Here is an 18,455-nt window from a genome sequence, read left to right as displayed (position 1 = left end):
GAGAAGGTAAAAGGGCAGATATTACGCCTCCTGCGATTGCATGGGAAAGTGCCCTGGGAATGTCTATAATGTGTTGTGTCGTTATTGAAGAAAATAATGAAGGTGTGCTGTGTGTTTAACATTTGCCACAGGGCCTGTTCCTAATGGCAACGTGAATTAGTGCATGGAGGTTTTTGTAATCTGCTACCAAACAGAGCAATATGGTCTTTTGTGGACCTGATGTATCTGGCCAGGTACTTCAGCAGGTCTTAATTGATAAATTTTGATTTATATCTTCTGCTTTCTCCCTTCATTTCTCATGGAAATCACACTGTCCATAGCTGAATCGGCACAAGTGTGCTATTTATATTGGATTCAACAGCTGTTTAACTCATGTGCTTGCCATTTAGTTGTGTTTTACTTTCAGCACATCGTAATGGAACATGAGTCCACAGGAAATACTAAGTGAAGTTATACTATCTTGCATGTACAATTATGAAAGGGAAAAATTACTTTTAATTTTAGCCCATTTGCTGCTTTCTTTGTTTGGGTTGTCTCTGTCAGTTAAGAATTGATGATTTATGTCTTTCATTCAACTATTTTTGAAATCTATCATAGGTCAGCTTTATTTTCTGTTTCTATAAAACTATTAGTTCATTAAATGGCAAAAACATGACAAAGTCATTTAAATTATACTGGCCAATTCCATGAACTATATAAGTTCATGGATTCTACCCCATCTAATGTCTCAAGAGAAAGTTCTTTATAGATATTGCATTCTTTGATTCTCAAAATATTCCAGAATATTCATTCATCTTCACATCTATTTCAACTCTGGCCTACACAACTAATCCTCCCAACTGCTGCCTGTTCCAGCCAGATTATTTATCCTCGAGAGGCTGTAGAGGTATTGTTCTGACATTGTGTTTCTGGTGGGAAACCAAACCTTCTTGGTGAGCATAGAGGCTATTTGTGCCAGGTGGCACATCATTTTTCAAAGATTAAAATTAACAGTTGGAAATTCATGCACAGTACATGACTGAAGTTCCAATATCCACTGTGGTGTGCAAGGCTCCCCAGCAGAGGTAAAGTTGGAAAATTACCTCTTTTATCTACTCCTATAACCTGTTCGCAATTGGATATGTATCATGTTTGATTTCAAGGAGTGAAATGACCCTGCCTCAAATAATATTGCTGAGGGCTGTTCCCAATTCGCACGAGTATGATGGTAGGGGTGGGTGGGAAAGATTTAAAGTCTCACGTCAGGATTGTCATTTTAAAACTGTGTCTCCTGGTTTTGTGCTCACTGTGCAAATAATTTGGCAAAGATTTTTACCTTCAGTGGGAGGAATTGGTTCCTGAATTGCTGCTTCAACTTTAGATAGCTGCTCTTGTTGAATAATTAGCAATTCCAGGAAGTCTTAGATAAGTTAGACAAGGAAAAACTGTTCCCATTAACAAATAGTACAAGGATTAGGGGGCACAGCTTGCAAGTTTTGGGCAGGGGGAATATGAGGAAGCACTTTTTTATGCAGTGGGTGGTATTGACCACTCGCTGCCCACAAGGATGGTGGAAGTGGAGAAAATCAATGACTTCAAGAGGAAGTTGGATGGCCACCTGAGAGAAATAGACTTGCAGAGCTATGGGGATCGAGCCAGGGAGTGTGACTGACTGCATAGCTCCATGGAGAGCCGGCATGGACCTGATGGGCCAAATGGCCTTCTTCTGTGCTGTAAATGACTCTATGACTCTTCCAGTTTCAAAAGAGAATCAAGATTAGTCACCAGTTGTTAGATCTTAAGAGAAAGGCAGTCATTCATAATGATGGGAAAAAGATTAAAACTCAAACCATATGCTGAAGCACAGACAGCTAAATGGGCTGACATGCTACAACTCATCCCTATATTCTAAATGACAGTGGTTATATGGTTATATAACACTCATTCCCATCAGAATCAGCAAAATTATACCATGTTAAGAGTATGTTTAAGAACTACAACAGTGTATATTGTGCACGACTGTATTAATGTGCTGACATTGGCAGTGGCTATGGAGTATGTATTTAGAATTCTGTCAATGAAGTAACTTGGTGGTAAAATGTAGAAATTATCCAACCTCAGTCTTGACGAGGTCACTCTGATAGTATTGAAAATATTCTTTCAATTTCTCTTACATAAATTTGAGTAAACCAAATTATTCATAGTTTGCCAAACAATTTTACCTTCAGGAGGAGGAATTGGTTCTTCACTCACAAACACTGGTCTAACTTTAGCTCTTGCTGAATAGTTTGCAATTCCTGGAAGTCAGGAAAGGCCCGGCCCGATTTTGGCAGTGGCAAGTGCCCCGCCATCAGTGACAGGACCACCATTTAAATATTTAAATAAATTAACATCAATGAATTAATGAGACCGACGTTCCTGTCATCTGTCCCAGTGTGAGGTTTGTGCCACTGGCCGGCTCTTTCGCGCCTTTGGATCCCCGTCCGTGTAACCGAGACGGAACACTGATGGTGAGGGAGGAGGAGGTAAGATCCTCAGTGTGGTGGGTGGGGGGGAGGGCACAGGGTCAATGTTATATCACTGATGTAGAGGATGGTGGGAAGGGTTATATTTTAAGGCTTATGTACTTTGGGGGGGGATGTTCAGGTGAACAAGGTAAGTATTTTGTGGGGGGAGAGGGCAAGTAATTAATTTCATTGTTATTGGGGGAGTGGGGGGGGGGGTTGCAGAATAAATGTATTAAAAATTTTTTATTAGCTGTTTCTTTAAATATTTAAATTAATGGTAGGGCTCGAAGCACTTTAAAAATGGCATCAGCTGCATGCGCACAGGCAGCTGACACCATTGCTGGGGACCAGCAGCCCTTCCCCACCGCATCATCTGGGGGGGGGGGTGGGACGGTCCATGTCAGCTATTTAAATGAGCCACCGCACAGAAGATTGCGGCGGCTCCTCGACCTGCGGCCCACATGACGTGTCGCCATTGTTTTAGCCCGCTGCTGATTTTGGTGCCGGGAGTATAAATTTCAACCCATTAAGTGAATGTTTACAGAAAACTCTGTCGTTCACCCTCATTAGAATTCATTGCTGTCTGTTTGAGATCATATCATGATACCTTAGAAACATGTATTGTTGATATTAGTGGCTGAAGAGTTAACCTATTTATATGATATTCCTTTCTTTGCTATTTTAGCACAGATGTTTCTCCACTTAAAGTAATTGGGTTGATGTCCATGTAAATACATTGAACATGTATGTCCCATGAACACGGTAAACTTTCTTCTGCGAATATTCCGAATAGTAATTTCCAAGCTTTGTAAGTGGATTATAAAGAACTAAAGAGATATTTTGATATATACAAGTTTGGACATCTTGGCAGTACATTTCCATGAAGGTTGTCTTCAATAATCAACAATAGCTTTGACAGCAGAACCCTCAGTTCTTGGATTACTGAAGGACAGCTAGCACAGATTTGTAAAAGGCAAGTTTAAAAAACGTAATACATTTCTTTGAGGAAATTAATAAATGTGGTACTCCTACTGTAGAACATAATGCAACAGAAACACTCATTGGAATATTGGACAGGCAGCCAAGGCATAATAATTTATAAAGAGGAGGGAATAAATCAGCTGCCTGTAGTTAATGTTGATAAGGCACCAAGACTGGACAAGATGCATCCATGGGTACTAAGGAAAGTATAGGTGGAAATTGTGGAGGCACTGGCCACAATCTTCCAAACCTCCATAGATACAAGGGTGGTGCCAGAGAACTGGAGAATTGCATATGTTACACCCTTGCTCAAAAAAGGCTGGCAGGATGAGCCCAGCAGCTACAGGCCTGTCAGTTTAACCTCGGTGGCAGGAAAGCTTTTAGAAACAATAATTTGGCATAAAGGTAACAGGAACTTAGACAAATGTGGATTAATTAAGGAAAGCCTGCATGGATTTATGAAGGACAAATTATGTTTAACTAACTTGTTTGAGCTTTTTGATAAGGTATCAGAGAGGGTTGATGAGGGCAATGTGGTTGATGTCGTGGACATGGACTTTCAAAAAGGCATTTGATTAAGTTTCACATAACAGACTTGTCAGAAAAGTTAGAGCATATGGAAAAAAAGGGACAGCAGCAGTATGGATACAAAGTTGGTTGAGTGACAGGGAACAAGAGTAGTGGTGAATGGTTGTTTTGCAGACTGGAGAAAGGTGCACAGTGGGGGTCCCAGGGGTCAGTGTTAGGAAACCTGCTTTTCCTGATCTATATTAATGACCTAGACTTGGGAGTACAGGGCAAAACTTCAAAATTTGTAAATAACACAAAACCTGGAAATATCGTGATCTGCAGGAAGGATAGTGATAAACTTCAAGAGGATATGGACAGGCTGGTAGAATGGGCGGACAAGTGACAAATTAAATGTAATGCAGAAAAGTATGAAGTGATTCTTTTGGTAGAAAGAACGAGGATAGGCAATATAAAGTAAAGGGTACAATTCTAATTAGGGTGCAGGAGCAGAGGGACCTGGGAGTATCTGTGCATCTGAGTACTTTGCATCAGTATTCACCAAGGAGAAGGACTTGGTGGATGATGAGCCTAGGGAAGGGAGTGTAGATAGTCTCAGTCATCTCATTATCAAAAAGGAGGAGGTGTTGGGTGTCTTGCAAAGCATTAAGGTAGATAAGTCCCCAGGGCCTGATCTAGTCCCCAGGATCTACCCCAGAATACTGAGGGAGGCAAGGGAAGAAATTGCTGGGGCCTTGACAGAAATCTTTGCATCCTCATTGGCTACAGGTGAGGTCCCAGAGGACTGGAGAATAGCCAATGTTGTTCCTTTGTTTAAGAAGCGTAGCAAGGATAATCCAGGAAATTATAGGCCGGTGAGCCTTATGTCAGTGGTAGGGAAATTATGAGAGAGGATTCTTCAGAACAGGATTTACTCCCATTTGGAAACAAATGGACTTATTAGCGAGAGGCAGCATGGTTTTGTGAAGGGGAGGTCGTGTCTCACTAATTTGATTGAGTTTTTTGAGGAAGTGACGAAGATGATTGATGAAGGAAAGGCAGTGGATGTTATCTATATGGACTTCAGTAAAGCCTTTGACAAGGTCCCTCATGGCAGACTGATACAAAAGGTGAAGTCACATGGGATGAGAGGGGAGCTGGCAAGATGGATACAGAACTGGCTCGGTCATAGAAGACAGAGGGTAGCAGTGGAAGGGTGCTTTTCTGAATGGAGGGCTGTGACTAGTGGTGTTCCGCAGGGATCAGTGCTGGGACCTTTGCTGTTTGTAGTATATATAAATGATTTGGAGGAAAATGTAGCTGGTCTGATTAGTAAATTTGCAGATGACACAAAGGTTGGTGGAGTTGCGGACAGTGATGAGGATTGTCAGAGGATACAGCAGGATATAGATCGGTTGGAGACTTGGGCGGAGAAATGGCAGATGGAGTTTAATCCAGATAAATGTGAGGTCATGCATTTTGGAAGGTCTAATGCAGGTGGGAAGTATACAGTAAATGGCAGAACCCTTAGGAGTATTGACAGGCAGAGAGATCTGGGCATACAGGTCCACAGGTCACTGAAAGTGGCAAGGCAGGTGGATAAGGTAGTCAAGAAGGCATACGGCATGCTTGCCTTCATCGGTCAGGGCATAGAGTATATAAATAGGCAAGTCATGCTGCAGCTGTACAGAACTTTAGTTATGCCACACTTAGAATATTGCGTGCAATTCTGGTCGCCACACTACCAGAAGGATGTGGAGGCTTTGGGGAGGGTACAGAAGAGGTTTACCAGGATGTTGCCTGGTCTGGAGGACATTAGCTATGAGGAGAGGTTGGATAAACTTGGATTGTTTTCACTGGAACAATGGAGGTGGAGGGGCGACATGAGAGAGGTTTACAAAGTTATAAGCGGCATGGACAGAGTGAATAGTCAGAAGCTTTTTCCCCGAGTGGAAGAGTCAGTTACTAGGGGACATAGGTTTAAGGTGAGAGGGGCAAAGTTTAGAGGGGATGTGCGAGGCAAGTTCTTTACACAGAGGGTGGTGAATACCTGGAGGTTGTTGCCGGGGGAGGTGGTGGAAGCAGGTACCATAGAGACGTTTAAGAGGCATCTTGACAAATACATGAATAGGATGGGAATAGAGGGATACGGACCCCGGAAGTGCAGGAGGTTTTAGTTTAGGCAGGCATCAAGACCGGTGCAGGCTTGGAAGGCCGAATAGCCTGTTCCTGTGCTGTACTGTTCTTTGTTCTTTGTTCTTTAATTCATTGAAGATGGCAAGGCTGATTGAGGAAGCAGTTAATAAAGCACACGGGAGCCTGGGCTATATAAGTACGGGTATAGAACGCAAAAGCAAGGAAGCTATGAAATCCCGGTTTCAGCTTCAACTGGAGTTTTGTGTCCAGTTCTGCGTGCCATACTTTAGAAAGGATGTGAAGGCATTAGAGAGGGTCCAGAAAGTATTCACGAGAATGGTTCCAGGGATGAGCAACTTCAATAACCTGGATAGATTGTAGAAGCTGGGGCTGTTCTTCCTGGAGAAGGAAAGATTAAGAGGAGATTTGATAGAGGTTTTCAAAATAATAAGAGGTCTGGACAGAGTAGATAGGGAGAAACGGTTGCTGCTGGCAGAATGATCCAGAACCAGAGGGCACTGATGTAAATTGATTGGCAAAAGAAGCAATGGCGGCATGAGGAAATTAATTTTACATAGTCAGTGCTTAGGATCTGAAATGCACTGCCTGAGAGTGTGGTGGATGTAGATTCAATCATGGTTTACAAAAGAAAATTGGACAATTATTTCTGCTTTTACAGACAGTGCCACAGACACGACAAGCCAAATGGCCTCCGTCTGTGCGACAACCATTTTATAAAGATGAATGCACCCATCTCACAGCTTACTAATCAGGTACACTATCATGCTTGATCGAAATTCAGTTTGGTTCCCCTGTCTTTGAAGCTATTTGCCAGGATGGATCCATCATAAATTCTCTCCCGATGCCCCAAGATTGGTTGTCAAAGAAGATCTGTGAGTTGCTGGGAAGGGTCTGGATTCTAGCAGCACTGGAATAAAGTTCCTAAAATCTGGTATTATGGTGAGTGATTCTCCTCATCAAGGTGATGATGCAGTATTAGATTTCTAAACTTTATCCAAGTTTCAAGTTACTTCATCCAAAATGCTCAGTGTTCTGGAGTCAGGCAACAAATCACTGAAACCCCTCCCAATCCCCTGCCTCTCCATTCTTGTGTAGTATTTTTGACAGGCTCCAGAATATTTGGCAAGTGTGTAAAAATAGTTTGTAAATATACTAAAACTACTAATATTGCAGCAATAGCTGTAAAAAAGCAATAAACACAATTCAGGTACCTTCTGTAGTAGGAACAGGTTCCTCTTCGATTCTTATTGTTGATTCTACAATAGTAACTGATGGAACGGTCAGTGTTGTCAATGGTACTATCATCTGATTCTCTATATCTGACAGAGAGTGGAATTCCTTTACATTGAAGATCAAACTTGGGTCAATTGCAATCTCTTCGAGCTGTGCTGGGTCTGAATGCTTGACTCCTACAGCGAAGGTCATTACCGCAGCTCGCTTCAATGCATCTGCTGGTGCTTCCACATCATCACTGGACCTTCCACCAGTAACAAGCACCAAAAACTGAGGGACATTTTCTTTTATTCGACTTCCTGCAGAACTAGTAAAATAGTATTTAATGGCAAAGTCCAATGCTGAACCAGTGTTGACTGTTGTCCCCCCTCTCAGGCTGAGGCTTCTGATATGAGACAGAAGTTCATTTTCTGATGAGTAAGTGTTTAGATAGAACTCAGCTTCTGTGTCATCACTGTACTGTGCCAGACCGACTCGCACCTTGTCACTTCCAATGGCCAAGTTCTGAATTATTCTTGTCATAAAATCACGGACAAAGGGCAAATTTGTGTTTCCAACATTGTCTGATCCATCAATAAGGAACACGATGTCTCTCTCGCTCATTTCCATTGGTAGAACTGAAAATAAATTCACATTGGATCATACAAAGTACTTAGAAATTAAGTAACACCTGGTAGGTTACAATGTAATCCGATTTTACAAAATTCCCCAAATTCTACAACAAATAGGATTTTAATAACTGATGTTTCCTCTGTGCTTCTCTGGCCTCCAGGGAGGACCAGCACAAAACCAGATCCATTGATCGCAAAGAAAAGTTGCCTCAAGTTAGAGAAGACCTACTAAAACTTAAACAACCTTTTGAAAAGGAAACAGTGACTACTCCTAAAGTCATACGTGGCTGCTATACGTAATATCCACATGGACCTATATGATCCATAACATTGAACTATGAGGACCAACTAAGCTCAATATGAGAAACATTTCAACAAATACACAAAGAACAAAACGTTCTGAGATTCTTTGATCTCCCATTCAGTGTATACGAGCATCATGTCAGCAGCATTGGGTCATGATAACAAGGGCACTTTGCCTAGTTCTGGCAGTGTCAATATCAAATATGCACCAGTATAAGGACACTTCCTAAAGCACCAGTGTGACACTTTTCAAGTCTTGATACCTTTCATGTCTCACGTTTAACTATCAATGCTTTTGCCATTTTAAGGAAAAGTTCGCTCTTAAGAGAAAGGCAGTCATGGGTAATGACAGGAAAAAGATTAAAACTCAAACTATGTGCTCAAAAACAGACAGAGCAGAATGGGCTGAAATGCTCCTTCTCATCTCTACATTCTAAATGACAGGGTTACATATTTTTAGTCCACATATTCTCATCAGAATCAGAAAATTTATACCATGTTAGGAGTATGTTTAAGAACTACCACAGTGTATATTGTGCAGTACTATATTAATGTGCTAGCATTGGCAGTGGCTATGGAGCATGTATCTAGAATTCAGCCAGTGATGTAACTTGGTGTAAAATGTACAGATTGTCCAACCTCAGTCTTGTTTAGGCCATTCTTACAGTCTCGAAAATATTCTGTCATTTTCTCCTACATAAATTTGAGTCAACCAAATCATTCATAGTTTGCCAAACAATTTTACCTTCAGTAGGAGGAATTGGTTCCTTTACCACAAACACTGGTCTAACTTTAGATAGTAGCTCTTGTTGAATATTTTGCAATTCCCGGAAGTCTCTCAGTTTCAAAACAGAATCAGGATTAGACACTATCTGTTGTAGCTCCGATGTGTCTGCACCCTTGGCTCCGATAGCAATGGGCACTATACCAGCCTGTTTCACTGCATCTGCTGCCTGTCCAACATCATCTCTGGATTTCCCAGCTGTGATGAGCACCAGGATTTGTGAAGCTCCAGCATCTCTTCTGCTCCCTGCAGATGGATTGAAGACATTCTTTGTGACATAGTCCAGTGCAGCACCAGTGTTCAGGGATCTTCCTGTTTTAAATTTCAGCTTTTTTATTGCATCCAAAATTTCATCTTTAGTTGAATAGGTATTGAGGCCAAATTCAAGTCTTGGGTCAGAACTGTATTGTACCACAGCAACTTGATCTTTGTCAGGTCCAATATCGAGCTCTGGGATTACTTTCTTAAGAAACTCACGGACTAGAGGAAATGATCTTCCCATTCCAACAGAGCCATCGAATAGGAAGACAATATCTCTCTTCCTGGCTGAAGAAATTCAAAATAAAATGATTATAGAAAAATACAATATAAATATTTGAGAAAGGAGTCATGTTGTATATTGAGGAAATATCAGGTTGATTTTCACAGAACCCCGATGTCGGGGTCGTGGCGGGGGTTGGGGGCCGGGAATGCCTCTGGGAGAGGTCCACCACGCACCCTAATACCAGGAAAGCGCAGCCCGATTTTGCCAGCGGCGGTGAGACCTCGTGGTAGCTGCCCCGACGTCGGTGATGGGACTGCTATTTAAATATTTAAATTAATTAAAATGAATTAATTAATGAGACCTACGTTCCCGGCATCTGTCCCGGTGCGCTGTTTGTTCCACTGGCCGGCACTCCCGCCTTTGGATCCCCGTCAAATCATTGAAGGTGGCAGGGCTGGTTAAGGAAGCAGTTGATAAAGCATACGGGAGCCTGGGCTTTATAAGTATGGGTATAGTGCACAAAAGCAAGGAAGCTATGCTACACTTGTATAAAACCCTGTTTCAGCCTTCATTGGAGAATTGTGACCAGTTCTGCGCGCCATACTTTATTTTTATTTTTTTTTTTTATTTAGAGATACAGCACTGAAACAGGCCCTTCGGCCCATCGAGTCTGTGCCGAATAACAACCACCCATTTATACTAACCCTACAGTAATCCCATACTTCCTACCTACACTAGGGGAAATTTATAATGGCCAATTTACCTATCAACCTGCAAGTCTTTGGCTGTGGGAGGAAACCGGAGCACCCGGTGAAAACCCACGCGGTCACAGGGAGAACTTGCAAACTCCGCACAGACAGCACCCGGAATCGAACCCGGGTCCCTGGAGCTGTGAGGCTGCGGTGCTAACCACTGCGCCACTGTGCCGCCCTCCACTGTGCCACTGTGCCGCCCTGAAGGAAGGATGTGAAGGCATTAGAGCGGGTCCAGTAAAGATTCACGAGAATGGTTCCAGGGATGAGCAACTTCAATAACCTGGATAGATTGGAGAAGCTGGGGCTGTTCTCCCTGGAGAAGAGAAGATTAAGAGGAGATTTGATAGAGGTTTTCTAAATTATGAGTGGTCTGGACAGAGTAGATAGGGAGAAATGGTTGCTGTTGGCAGAATCATCCAGAACCAGAGGTCACCGATTTAAATTGATTGGCAGAAGAAGCAATGGCGGCATGAAGAAATTAATTTGACATAGTCAGTGGTTAGGATCTGAAATGCACTGCCTGAGAGTGTGATGGAGGTAGATTCAATCATGGCTTTCAAAAGAAAATTGGACAAAAGTTTCTGCTTTTACAGACAGTGCCACAGACACGACAAGCCAAATGGCCTCCGTCTGTGCTACAACCATTTTATAAAGATGAATGCACCCATCTCACAGCTTACTAATCAGGTACACTATCATGCTTGCATGAAATTCAGTTTGGTTCCCCTGTCTTTGAAGCTATTTGCCAGGATGGATCCATCATAAATTCTCTCCCGATGCCCCAAGATTGGTTGTCAAAGAAGATTTGTGAGTTGCTGCGAAGGGTCTGGATTCTGGCAGCACTGGAATAAAGTTCCTAAAATCTGGTATCATGGAGAGTGACTCTCCTCAAGGTGATGATGCAGTATTAGATTTCTAAACTTTATCCAAGTTTCAAGTTACTTCATCCGAAATGATCAGTGTCTGAAGTCAGACAACAAATTACTGAATCCCCTCCCAATCCCCTGCCTCTCCATCCTTGTGTAGTATTTTTGACAGGCTCCAGAATATTTGACAAGTGTGTAAAAATAGTTTGTAAATATACTAAAACTACTAATATTGCAGTAATAGCTGAAAAAAAGCAATAAACACAATTCAGGTACCTTCTGCAGGAGGAACAGTTTCCTCTTCGGTTCTTATTGTTGATTCTACAATAGTTACTGATGGAACGGTCAGTGTTGTCAATGGTACTATCATCTGATTCTCTATATCTGACAGAGAGTGGAATTCCTTTACATTGAAGATCAAACTTGGGTCAATTGCAATCTCTTCGAGCTGTGCTGGGTCTGAATGCTTGACTCCTACAGCGAAGGTCATCACTGCAGCTCGATTCAATGCATCTGCTGGTGCTTCCACATCATCACTGGACCTTCCACCAGTAACAAGCACCAAAAACTGAGGGACATTTTCTTTTATTCGACTTCCTGCAGAACTAGTAAAATAGTATTTAATGGCAAAGTCCAATGCTGAACCAGTGTTGACTGTTGTCCCCCCTCTCAGGCTGAGGCTTCTGATATGAGACAGAAGTTCATTTTCTGATGAGTAAGTGTTTAGATAGAACTCAACTTCTGTGTCATCACTGTACTGTGCCAGACCGACTCGCACCTTGTCACTTCCAATGGCCAAGTTCTGAATTATTCTTGTCATAAAATCACGGACAAAGGGCAAATTTGTGTTTCCAACATTGTTTGATCCATCAATAAGGAACACGATGTCTCTTTCGCTCATTTCCATTGGTAGAACTGAAAATAAATTCACATCAGGTCATACAAAGTACTTAGAAATTAAGTAACACTTGGTAAATCTGTTTTCACTGGCAGGTTAAAATGTAATCAGATTTTACAAAATTCCCCAAATTCTACAACAAATAGGATTTTAATAACTGATGTTTCCTCGGTGCTTCTCTGGCCTCCAGGGAGGACCAGCACAAAACCAGATCCATTGATCACAAAGAAAAGTTGCCTCAAGTTAGAGAAGACCTACTAAAACTTCGTAGTTTTTGAAAAGGAAACAGTGACTACTCCTATAGTCATACGTGGCTGCTATACGTAATATCCACATGGACCTATATGATCCATAACATTGAACTATGAGGACCAACTAAGCTCAATATGAGAAACATTTCTACAAATGCACAAAGAACAAAACGTTCTGAGATTCTTTGATCTCCTATTCAGTGTATACGAGCATCATGTCAACAGCATTGGGTCATGATAACAAGGGCACTTTGCCTAGTTCTGGCAGTGTCAATATCAAATATGCACCAGTATAAGGACACTTCCTAAAGCACCAGTGTGACACTTTTCAAGTCTTGATACCTTTCATGTCTCACGTTTAACTATCAATGCTTTTGCCATTTTAAGGAAAAGTTCGCTCTTAAGAGAAAGGCAGTCATGGGTAATGACGGGAAAAAGATTAAAACTCAAACCATGTGCTCAAAAACAGACAGAGCAGAATGGGCTGAAATGCTCCTTCTCATCTCTACATTCTAAATGACAGGGTTACATATTTTTAGTGCACATATTCTCATCAGAATCAGAAAATTTATACCATGTTAGGAGTATGTTTAAGAACTACCACAGTGGATATCGTGCAGTACTATATTAATGTCCTAGCATTGGCAGTGGCTATGGAGCATGTATCTAGAATTCAGCCAGTGAAGTAACTTGGTGTAAAATGTACAGATTGTCCAGCCTCAGTCTTGGTTAGGCCATTCTTACAGTCTCAAAAATATTCTGTCATTTTCTCTTGCATAAATTTGAGTCAGCCAAATCATTCATAGTTTGCCAAAGAATTTTACCTTCAGTAGGAGGAATTGGTTCCTCTACCACAAACACTGGTCTAACTTTAGATAGTAGCTCTTGTTGAATATTTTGCAATTCCCGGAAGTCTCTCAGTTTCAAAACAGAATCAGGATTAGACACTATCTGTTGTAGCTCCGATGTGTCTGCACCCTTGGCTCCGATAGCAATGGGCACTATACCAGCCTGTTTCACTGCATCTGCTGCCTGTCCAACATCATCTCTGGATTTCCCAGCTGTGATGAGCACCAGGATTTGTGAAGCTCCAGCATCTCTTCTGCTCCCTGCAGATGGATTGAAGACATTCTTTGTGACATAGTCCAGTGCAGCACCAGTGTTCAGGGATCTTCCTGTTTTAAATTTCAGCTTTTTTATTGCATCCAAAATTTCATCTTTAGTTGAATAAGAATTGAGGCCAAATTCAAGTCTTGGGTCAGAACTGTATTGTACCACAGCAACTTGATCTTTGTCAGGTCCAACATCGAGCTCTGGGATTACTTTCTTAAGAAACTCACGGACTAGAGGAAATGATCTTCCCATTCCAACAGAGCCATCGAATAGGAAGACAATATCTCTCTTCCTGGCTGAAGAAATTCAAAATAAAATGATTATAGAAAAATATAATATAAATATTTGAGAAAAGAGTCATGTTGTATATTGAGGAAATATCAGGTTGATTTTCACAGAACCCCGATGTCGGGGTCGTGGCGGGGGTTGGGGGCCGGGAATGCCTCTGGGAGAGGTCCACCACGCACCCTAATACCAGGAAAGCCCAGCCCGATTTTGCCAGCGGCAGTGAGACCTCATGGTAGCTGCCCCTACGTCGGTGATGGGACTGCTATTTAAATATTTAAATTAATTAAAATGAATTAATTAATGAGACCTACGTTCCCGGCATCTGTCCCGGTGCGATGTTTGTGCCACTGGCCAGCACTCCCGCCTTTGGATCCCCGTCCGTGTAACTGAGACAGAACACTGGTGGTGAGGGGGTAGGAGGTAAGATCCTCAGTGTGGTGGGTGGGGTCGGAGCAGGGTCAATGTTATATCATTGATGGAGGGGATGGTGGGAAGGATTATAGATTAAAGTATATGTACTTTGCGGGGGGATGTTCAGGTGAACAAGGTAAATATTTTGTGGGGGGGAGAGGGCAAATAATTAATTTCATTGTTATTGGGGGAGTGGGAGAGAGCCGAATAAATGTACTTAAATTTTTTAATGAAATGTTCCTTTAAATATTGAAATTGAATGGGAGGGCTCGAAGCACTTTAAAAATGCTGGGAATGGACAGCCCGTCCCCTCCACATCATCTGGGGGCGGTGGTGGGACAGTCCAAGTTGGCTATTTAAATGAGCCGCCGCAGGGAAGATTACGGCGGCTCCACGACCTGCGGCCCACATGACGGGCTGCCATTGTTTTCGCCCGCCGCTGATTTTGGCGCCAGCAGTATAAATTTCAACCCATTAAGTGAATGTTTACAGAAAACTCTGTCGTTCACCCTCATTAGAATTTTATAGTGTACGTTTGAGACCATATCATTATACCTTCGAAACATGTATTGCTGATATTAGTGGCTGAAGAGTTAACCTATTTATATGATATTCCTTTCTTTGCTATTTTAGCACAGATGTTTCTCCACTTAAAGTAATTGGGTTGACGTCCATGTAAATACATTGAACAGAGGTATGTCCCATGAACACGGTAAACTTTCTTCTGCTAATATTCCAAATAGTAATTTCCAAGCTTATCACTTTGCAAGTGGATTATGAAGAACTAAAGAGATATTTTGATATATACAATTTTGGACATCTTGGCTACATTTCCATGAAGGTTGTCCTCATTTCTCAACAATAGCTTTGGCAGCAGAACCCTCAGTTCTTGGATTACTGAAGAACAGCTAGCACTGATTTGTAAAAGGCAAGTTTAAAAAACGTAATACATTTCTTTGAGGAAATAATGGAACGTGCGCATAACCTATGAATGAAATAAATGTGGTGCTCCTAATGTAGAACTTAATGCAACAGGAACATTCATTGGAATTTTGGACAGGCAGCCAAGGCATAATAGTTGATAAACAGGAAGTATTAGATAGGCTGTCTGTACTTAATGTTAAGTCACCAAGACTGGATGAGATTTCTCCAAGGGTATTGAGGAAAGTTCAGGTGGAAATTGTGCAGGCACTGGCCACAATCTTCCAAACCTCCATCGATACAGGGGTGGTGCCAGAGGACTGGAGAATTGCATATGTTACACCTTTGCTCAAGAAAGGCTGGAAAGATGAGCCCAGCAACTACGGGCCTGTCAGTTTAACCTCGGTGGCAGCAAAGCTTTTAAAAACAATAATTTGGGATAAAGGTAACAGTAACTTGGACAAATGTGGATTATTTAAGGAAAGCCATCATAGATTTATGAAGGACAAATTATGTTTAACTGACTTGCTTGAGCTTTTTGATGAGGTAACAGAGAGGGTTGATGAGGGCAATGTGGTTGATGTCGTGGACATGGACTTCTAAAAGACATTTGATAACATTCCACGTAACAGGCTTGTCAGAAAAGTTAGAGCATATGGAAAAAAAGGGACAGCAGCAGTATGGATACAAAGTTGGTTGAGTGACAGGAAACAGAGCAGTGGTGAATGGTTGTTTTTCAGACTGGAGGAAGGTTCACAGTGGGGGTCCCCAGGGGTCAGTGTTAGGAAATCTGCTTTTCTTGATTTATATTAATGACCTAGACTTGGGTTCTCAGGGCAAAATTTCAAAATTTGTAAATAACAAAAAACCTGGAAATATCGTGAACTCTAGGGAGGATAGTGATAAACATCAAGAGGATATAGACAGGCTGGTGGAATGGGTGGACAAGTGACAAATGAAATTTAATGCAGAAAAGTGTGAACTGATTCATTTTGGTAGGAAGATCGAGGACAGGCAATATAAAATAAAGGGTACAATTCTAAAGGGGATGCAGGAGCAGAGGGACCTGGGAGTATATGTGTACAAATCATTGAAGGTGGCAGGGCTGGTTAAGGAAGCAGTTGATAAAGCATACGGGAGCCTGGGCTTTATAAGTATGGGTATAGTGCACAAAAGCAAGGAAGCTATGCTACACTTGTATAAAACCCTGTTTCAGCCTTCATTGGAGAATTGTGACCAGTTCTGCGCACCATACTTTATTTTTATCTTATTTTTTTTATTTAGAGATACAGCACTGAAACAGGCCCTTCGGCCCATCGAGTCTGTGCCGAACAACAACCACCCATTTATACTAACCCTACAGTAATCCCATACTTCCTACCTACACTAGGGGCAATTTAGACTGGCCAATTTACCTATCAACCTGCAAGTCTTTGGCTGTGGGAGGAAACCGGAGCACCCGGTGAAAACCCACGCGGTCACAAGGAGAACTTGCAAACTCCGCACAGACAGTACCCGGAATCGAACCCGGGTCCCTGGAGCTGTGAGGCTGCGGTGCTAACCACTGCGCCACTGTGCCGCCCTGAAGGAAGGATGTGAAGGCATTAGAGAGGATCCAGTAAAGATTCACGAGAATGATTCCAGGGATGAGCAACTTCAATAACCTGGATAGATTGGAGAAGCTGGGACTGTTCTCCCTGGAGAAGAGAAGATTAAGAGGAGATTTGATAGAGGTTTTCTAAATTATGAGTGGTCTGGACAGAGTAGACAGGGAGAAACGGTTGCTGCTGGCAGAATGATCCAGAACCAGAGGTCACCGATTTAAATTGATTGGCAGAAGAAGCAATGGCGGCATGAGGAAATTAATTTTACATAGTCAGTGGTTAGGATCTGAAATGCACTGCCTGAGAGTGTGATGGAGGTAGATTCAATCATGGCTTTCAAAAGAAAATTGGACAAAAGTTTCTGCTTTTACAGACAGTGCCACAGACACGACAAGCCAAATGGCCTCCGTCTGTGCTACAACCATTTTATAAAGATGAATGCACCCATCTCACAGCTTACTAATCAGGTACACTATCATGCTTGCATGAAATTAGTTTGGTTCCCCTGTCTTTGAAGCTATTTGCCAGGATGGATCCATCATAAATTCTCTCCCGATGCCCCAAGATTGGTTGTCAAAGAAGATCTGTGAGTTGCTGCGAAGGGTCTGGATTCTGGCAGCACTGGAATAAAGTTCCTAAAATCTGGGATCATGGAGAGTGACTCTCCTCAAGGTGATGATGCAGTATTAGATTTCTAAACTTTATCCAAGTTTCAAGTTACTTCATCCGAAATGATCAGTGTCCGAAGTCAGACAACAAATTACTGAAACACCTCCCAATCCCCTGCCTCTCCATTCTTGTGTAGTATTTTTGACAGGCTCCAGAATATTTGGCAAGTGTGTAAAAATAGTTTGTAAATATACTAAAACTACTAATATTGCAGTAATAGCTGAAAAAAAGCAATAAACACAATTCAGGTACCTTCTGCAGGAGGAACAGTTTCCTCAGCGGTTCTTATTGTTGATTCTACAATAGTTACTGTTGGAACGGTCAATGTTGTCAATGGTATTATCATCTGATTCTCTATATCTGACAGAGAGTGGAATTCCTTTACATTGAAGATCAAACTTGGGTCAATTGCAATCTCTTCGAGCTGTGCTGGGTCTGAATGCTTGACTCCTACAGCGAAGGTCATTACCGCAGCTCGCTTCAATGCATCTGCTGGTGCTTCCACATCATCACTGGACCTTCCACCAGTAACAAGCACCAAAAACTGAGGGACATTTTCTTTTATTCGACTTCCTGCAGAACTAGTAAAATAGTATTTAATGGCAAAGTCCAATGCTGAACCAGTGTTGACTGTTGTCCCCCCTCTCAGGCTGAGGCTTCTGATATGAGACAGAAGTTCATTTTCTGATGAGTAAGTGTTCAGATAGAACTCAACTTCTGTGTCATCACTGTACTGTGCCAGACCGACTCGCACCTTGTCACTTCCAATGGCCAAGTTCTGAATTATTCTTGTCATAAAATCACGGACAAAGGGCAAATTTGTGTTTCCAACATTGTTTGATCCATCAATAAGGAACACGATGTCTCTTTCGCTCATTTCCATTGGTAGAACTGAAAATAAATTCACATCAGGTCATACAAAGTACTTAGAAATTAAGTAACATTTGGTAAATCTGTTTTCACTGGCAGGTTAAAATGTAATCAGATTTTACAAAATTCCCCAAATTCTACAACAAATAGGATTTTAATAACTGATGTTTCCTCGGTGCTTCTCTGGCCTCCAGGGAGGACCAGCACAAAACCAGATCCATTGATCGCAAAGAAAAGTTGCCTCAAGTTAGAGAAGACCTACT

General features: G+C 41.9%; 1 protein-coding gene across 1 annotated transcript in view; it reads right to left on the bottom strand.

Moving 5' to 3' along the window:
- col6a3 (collagen, type VI, alpha 3) overlaps positions 1–18,455 on the bottom strand; it is a 355,278-nt gene that overhangs the window by 131,709 nt on the left and 205,114 nt on the right. Inside the window, exons 54-58 of the mRNA XM_068036295.1 lie at positions 17,575–18,213; positions 13,141–13,725; positions 11,444–12,082; positions 9,024–9,608; positions 7,343–7,981 (exon numbers count right to left, since the gene is read on the bottom strand). Coding sequence (XP_067892396.1) covers positions 7,343–7,981; positions 9,024–9,608; positions 11,444–12,082; positions 13,141–13,725; positions 17,575–18,213 — 3,087 coding nt within the window. The remainder of the gene's footprint in view (positions 1–7,342; positions 7,982–9,023; positions 9,609–11,443; positions 12,083–13,140; positions 13,726–17,574; positions 18,214–18,455) is intronic.

The sequence above is a fragment of the Heterodontus francisci genome, chromosome 7 (genome assembly GCF_036365525.1).
Source record: "Heterodontus francisci isolate sHetFra1 chromosome 7, sHetFra1.hap1, whole genome shotgun sequence".
In the NCBI taxonomy this organism is placed as follows: Eukaryota; Metazoa; Chordata; class Chondrichthyes; order Heterodontiformes; family Heterodontidae; genus Heterodontus; species Heterodontus francisci.
Note: the sequence above shows the minus strand (reverse complement) of the source record. Positions and strands in the feature narration are given on the sequence as shown.